The 6,551-nt window shown below is 42.5% G+C and overlaps 1 protein-coding gene across 1 annotated transcript; it reads right to left on the reverse strand.

Moving 5' to 3' along the window:
• Positions 1-335: 335 nt before the first annotated feature.
• On the reverse strand, positions 336-5,389 carry adra2c (adrenoceptor alpha 2C). Its single transcript, XM_051384493.1, has one exon. The coding sequence runs from the start codon at positions 5,013-5,015 to the stop codon at positions 3,663-3,665; it is 1,353 nt and encodes a 450-aa protein (XP_051240453.1). The 5' UTR covers positions 5,016-5,389; the 3' UTR covers positions 336-3,662.
• Positions 5,390-6,551: the final 1,162 nt, after the last annotated feature.

The raw sequence follows: 6,551 nt of genomic DNA on the forward strand, positions 1-6,551 counted from the left end.
CGATGACAGAATCCATTCTGCTTGGTCATGGGGGCGACTCTAGTCAGCTTTCAGGGGATAAATAAATAACCATGAGGCAGGCAGACAGAGGAGGTGTGCGTTATATATCTCCTCTGGGTCCAGGTTTCCTGGTAAACTCTAACCCAAATCTGACCTCTGATTAGTTTGGAAGGTCTCCAGTGAAAAGTGTTTCCCAGCACACATAAATACACAATTACACACAAGTGAAAAGCTGAGGCAGCTGACCTCTGCCTATGGATCGGCCAGAGTTGTGGTGCAGTGAGCCCCAGAAACAACTTTTATTTCAAGAGGATAGAAGGATTTTCTATGAAATATTACTTCTCCAGTAACTTTTATTGATGCTTGTAGAAGGACACAGGTGTAGAAGTTGCACGATAAAGAAAAATGAAACAGCGGCATTGACTTAATTTGATGCTACCACACAGTCTGGTCTTAACCACCCATCAGGCTTTGTGAAAGCACTCCTGGGTACTACACAGTGTACAAATGTAGTGTGGTTAATATACAGTTAACAGTTACATCTCTGGAGGATATACTAAATAATGCTCTAGTGGAAAAGGCGAATATTGTTTACACCTACGGCTACAGGGTCTCAGACACAGTGGGTGAGCCAGAACTGTCTGCGAACAGACACAAACTGTTCCTACCATATCATTCAAATAACAGCTTACATCTTTGGTAAACCAAATCAAAGTTTTCAGAACCATTTTTGTGTGACGTATAAGAAGTGAAGGAGGGAGAGCAAAAATCCTACAGAAGCCTTTGTTATGATTCTGACTTTGATGACATTAGTGTGTAATCTGTGATGTCTCATTTTGTCTGTTCAGTGTTTGGAGGAAGCAGCTTAGCAATGTTAATCCGGGTAGTTTTTCTTGTGAGCCTCATTTACAAAAGATTCTCACAAGTTCAAAACTTTGCATGTACAGTCAAACCCAAGCTCTTGTGTTGATGTCCTGCCCATCATCAGCATGGAGTCAGTTAAGACTGCAATGTTATTGGTCATAGACCTTACTATATTATACTATACTATACTATAGAACCACTGGCTGCAACAACAAATCAAAAAGCAAATACTTGATGGGATCAAGATGAAACATTCACATAGTGGAGAGAGACAGAAAGTAGGAAGACAACAACCAGTTCACTTTGTCTATTGTGTTCTCTGATGTTAAAGTAAAATTAATTGTCTCATTCTGGAGATGTTTTTATTAATTGTATGCTGTAATTCCCAGTTCTAGCCCAATAATAGCTTAACTACCCCTTCTTCCACCACGTGACATTTACCAAATGTGTTAATTTAAACAGACTTTAAACAGCATCTTATTAAACACTAATGATCAGGTAAAAGTGGATATTGTTGATTATTCTGTCATACAAAATATTTTTTATATGTTGATGTTTTGGCTTGGTCTAACTGACTCAGGTCAGTCAGCTTATCATCACTCGAGGCTCACTGGTTTTTGTGACAAATACACTGAAGATTGCTACTAAATCATAATTTTATTCAATGATCTACTCCACAAGCTAGATTTGACTACTGTTTTGATTGGTTGTTGCAGTTTTGACACCAATACAGAGGAGTTGTTGTTTCATAGAGGAACAAAATGTTGCAGTTTTGATAAACATAGCATTGACATTGTTTGTGAATTCAGAGCATCATTTCAGTTTCCCTCTCAACTTTCTATGAGCTGTGTACTCTGAAACATTTCAAGTCTGATTTATTACAGATCACAAACATAACGTAGAATTTTGATGATGAATGTCAATGATGTTAATTTCCATTTTTAATCTCACTGATGCTCTCAAGTCTGAATAATAGCAGCTTACCACAGAGGCTACCTGAAAATGATTGCACTTAAAAACAAATCATTCCGCATATGTTCTGAGTCACACCACTGACAGCGTCAATGTAAATAATAAATAAACAGTTTCACAACGGTAAAAAAAATCTATAAATAACAGTGATGAAGAATGCCGTCCTGCACTCTTTTAGTTTTCAAAAGACAGTCGAAGTAATCTCTTTATTTGATCTTTTTCAATGTGCTCAAAGCAGATAAGTAAACACTTGTTCTTTTAGAAAAGGACAGAGGTCGGTGTGACATTAAAACCTTTTAGAGCGAAAAAACAATACATTTTTATAATATAGATACATGTGTGATTATGAGGCACCACACCAAAGTACTGTACTGTCTTCAATTATTTACATGAGGGGGAAAAAAACCTTAGTCCTTCTGGCTATAAATGCTTGAAATGTAAAGATGATGAAAATATCTTTGTGTATATAATAATAATTTGTGTGTGTGTGTGTGCGCGTGTGTGTGTGCATTCATATGTCAGTGTAAGCAGCAGACATGACAGCAGAGTGATACGGTGTTTGTTTTTTACTGTGGGTTAGTGCTTTTGTGGCTGCAAGGCAGAGAAAACACATTTGACAGAAAATAGGATGGACAAGGATAGAAAGACACTTTTTTGATTTTGACCACACACACACACACACACACACACACACACACACACACACACACACACACACACACACACACACACACACACACACACACACACACACACACACACAGACACAGACAATCACTAACTGGCAGTTGGGTTAAGATGCTGTAAACTCTGTGGCTCACCTTATCACAACAAAATTCCACATGTTATATAGTCCTCTTTCTTGTTCTCTCTCTCTCACACACACACACTCTCTCCACACACACACACACACACACACACACACACACACACACACAGTGACAGCCTCATTGGGCGCCTATCTGCCCCAACAGTACTGATGTATTCCATATATTTCTCAGAGGGTACAAACACTTGCCTGGGAGAGACGCACCATACCCAGACAGTGTCCAAGCCACATGTACAAGATCACACAAAAAAACACACGTCCTGATAGAAAGTTTCCACTGCAGTTCCCAGTTTGGACACACACAGAACACTGAAGCAGAAGTGGGACTTTAGTTTTTATGGATGAGTCTTTTTTTTGTTGTTTTGTTTTTAGTGAAACGGTTTTGCTTCTGAAACAGTAAGCAAGGAGCCCCTTCGTCCCATTGGTCCTCATGTTGAGAGTGTTACGTAATAGGAAGGTAGAGAAAGAAACATAGCAAGAGACAGAGAGAGAAGATAGGTAACACTGTCTAACGTCACAAACAACGCTTGTGTGGAGATTGTCGAGGCCTTCGCATTATATTCAGTGAATGAGGTCACATTGTAAATAAAGTGTCTCTGAAAACCCTTCGCCTCCTGTGCAGTTCATGCAAGTTTAGCCACTGTGGCGTGCATGCATCACAGTAACTGTTATGAGTCAGTTTATTGTATTTAAATGAAGGGAGAAGAAGTCAAGTGAGGAGGGGGAATGAGCCAAAGCCCACATCAGAGTCCAAAAGCAGCCTGGATGGAGCTGAATGAAAGCCTCCTCAATCAGCTTACTCTTGTATCTTAAACCCCCTTTCTACACCTTAGTTCAATCCTTTGATCCCTTCAGCATCCTTTCATTTCTAGTCCAATCCCTGAAAGTAAATTTGTGACAGCCCCCCAGGCCAGCACTTTAACCTACAGCTCAGAACACTTCAAATTTGTGTCTGCAAGGTAAAATGTCTATTACAGCCCATCCATGCAGGGAGCATTCAGAAAGAACGTTTCCATGACTTACAGAGGATCTTCTGGAAGGCTCTGCGGAAGTCCTGATTGAAGATGGTGTAGATGACTGGGTTTAGAGAGCTGTTACAGTAGCCAATCCAGAAAAAGAACTTGAAAAGCGTCTCAGGGATCTGGCACGGCTCCCGGCAGATTCCGTACAGGCTGTAGGAAAAGAAGAACGGGAACCAGCAGACGACGAAAACGCCCATGACAACGGCGAGGACGAAGGTGAAACGCTTCTCCCGAGCAGCAGAGACTTTCTTCCGATTGACGGTGCTCCTGCGTTTGCGTCGAGATGAGAACAGCTCCATAGACTTGGAGCTGGTGCGCGACTTCCTGCTGGAGTATTTAGAGGCGGAGCTACTTTTCCGACTGGACTTCCTATCTTTTCTGTTGTCATGATGATGTTTGGAGGAACTGGAACTTTTTTTAGGTTTCTCGTCTGACGAGCTGCTGTCATCGAAATCGTCGTCGTGATCTGTCGGTGGATGTTTCGGCTCGTTTGGTAGAGGGGATCGAACCACCTGCTCTTGGCAGTGCCCATTCTCACGTTCCTGGTCTTTCATGCTCCCGCCCCTGTTGGACTTTAATGACCCGCCTTTGCCTGGTTCGGCTTGGTCCATCCCATTCTCCAGTGGCGAGTCCACGTCCCTCTTCTTCTCTGACATTGTTCTGGTCCTCGTCTTTGCCACTTGGTAGATCCGAATATAGACCAGGATCATGATGACACAGGGGGCAAAGAATGAGCCAATACTGGAGTAGAGGATATACCAGGTCTCATCATTCAGGATACACTGGGGACTGGCCTCATTGCTGCTCCTGTCCATTGAAATCAGCGGGGGGAAGGAGATAACCGCTGAGATCAACCATACCACCACAATCATCCCTTTAACTCTTTTAGGTGTTCTCTTTAAGTTATACTCTACCGCCTGTGTCACTGACCAGTACCTGTCCAAACTGATAGCGCACAGGTGAACAATAGAAGAGGTGCAGAATAAAACGTCCAGGGCCAGGTAGATGTCACACCATATTTTGCCAAAAAACCAGTAGCCCATGAGTTCATTTGCCAGAGAAAAGGGCATGACAAGCGTGGCCACCAGTACGTCCGCACTGGCTAGGGAGACGAGAAAAAGGTTCTGGGGTGGTTTCAGAGCTCTGCTCGTTAAAACAGCGATAACAACCAAGACGTTCCCGACTATTGTAAACAAAATCAGAAAGCTGACAAGTCCGGCCAGACCCCAGATAGCGAGCTGCGTGTACTGGCTCTGAGAGGTGGAATTAGAGGAGATATTATCTGCCTCTATGCCGACCTCTAGACTGGAGCTATTAAAGAAATCCATTCTTCTTGGAGTCTTTCTTTTATAGTCAAGATATGACTTTTAAAAAATGAAAATTCACGGAAATAATGTGTAGAGATATCCCATTAGGACTTGGGTATTTTACTACATAAATCTACAGCAAATGGCAATTTTCTTCTCTCCTCACCTGCGATCTGCCACATCCTGCATATAAGTCTCTTCTGTGGTAAAGGGAAAAAAAGGAAAAAAGAAAGAGAACGCAATATGCAAAGTGTTTTAAGTCCTTATTCCAAAAACGTGCAGGCTGCTCAGCAGCAGAATGTCCATGGTTAGAGAGCGGGCTCCCTCCTCAACGCGTCCTCTCCCATCCCGACTGCGCCCGTATCTCTCCACCTCCGCCTCCCCGCTGTGTCCTGAGAGAGGTTTGTAACAACCACGTGTCTTTTTCTTTTCTTTTTTTTTTTTTTTTTTACATTAGAAAAACTAGCAGGGACCGGCTCTGGCACGGAGAAGAGATGTGAACGATTACTGAAGGACAAGAGACGAAAACAGTGAAATAAGGAAGCAAAATATAGTCGATTGTTTATATTTGGAATAATCAGATCAGTGTGGGCTGCTGCAGGAGCAGCGGTTGTTTAATGTGTGCCCTGTTTATCTGCAATGCCAGTGCAAACTGGCGGACAGTCACAAATCGGACAAATGATCACTGAATCTCTGTCTTGATTTGACTTTTGAAGGTCTGTGTCAGAATATTGAGCGTTTTAATAGATAAAGTGAGTTTGGGGGGAGGTCACATTGCTGTCAGAGCGCACAGACTGACAGACATAAGAACGTGCTCTGCTCTCCGTCCTTCTGTGCGCACACTGGAGGTCAGTATTGTAACAGCCAGCCCCGGAGGGACAAACAGACGAACACACACACACACCATATGAGCAAAATTACAAAGGCAACATGATATTATTATTAACATATATCCACACAGCCATTAGGTGAATACATCCCCCCCCATGTATTGATTATCGTTCGCCCTGTTGGAGGAACGTAGAAAGAGACCGTGTGTGACCTTGCACTTGTAACTTTTATCATCTCCCTGCACTCTCTTGCCATTATTAGCTCGTGTGTTTGCGGTGTAGTAATTGTATTGATAAGAAGATTACAGGATTACATGGTGCCGTTGACATGTTCTGATGGAGCTGAGAAACACTCTTTCTCACGCTTTTGGCTATAACAAAGGCACTAAATCATCTGCACGGGAGGCGTTTGTGAAGGCTTACAGAGCAGAAACGGACTTGTTATATGATTAATGAGTATAGCCTACACCTTAAAGTCATGGGTGCGTCTGGGGGGTGGGCTTTATCAGAGGCAATAAAGGGCTGAATCTATCATGATTATGACTTTCAGGTTATCTTGTCTGGAGTTATTTATTTTGTGTGTTTTCCCACGAGGACACACATGTGCATGCACATGTGCCACACAAACAAAGTTTTTGGTTGGCTTTTTTTTTTTGCTTTCTGCTCCTATCAAACCCCCCTTTGATCTGGGTGGTGCATAGAGAAAGCCTGTCTCCCCTTTGGCATA

Source organism: Dicentrarchus labrax, unplaced genomic scaffold, assembly GCF_905237075.1.
Source record: "Dicentrarchus labrax unplaced genomic scaffold, dlabrax2021, whole genome shotgun sequence".
NCBI lineage: Eukaryota > Metazoa > Chordata > Actinopteri > Moronidae > Dicentrarchus > Dicentrarchus labrax.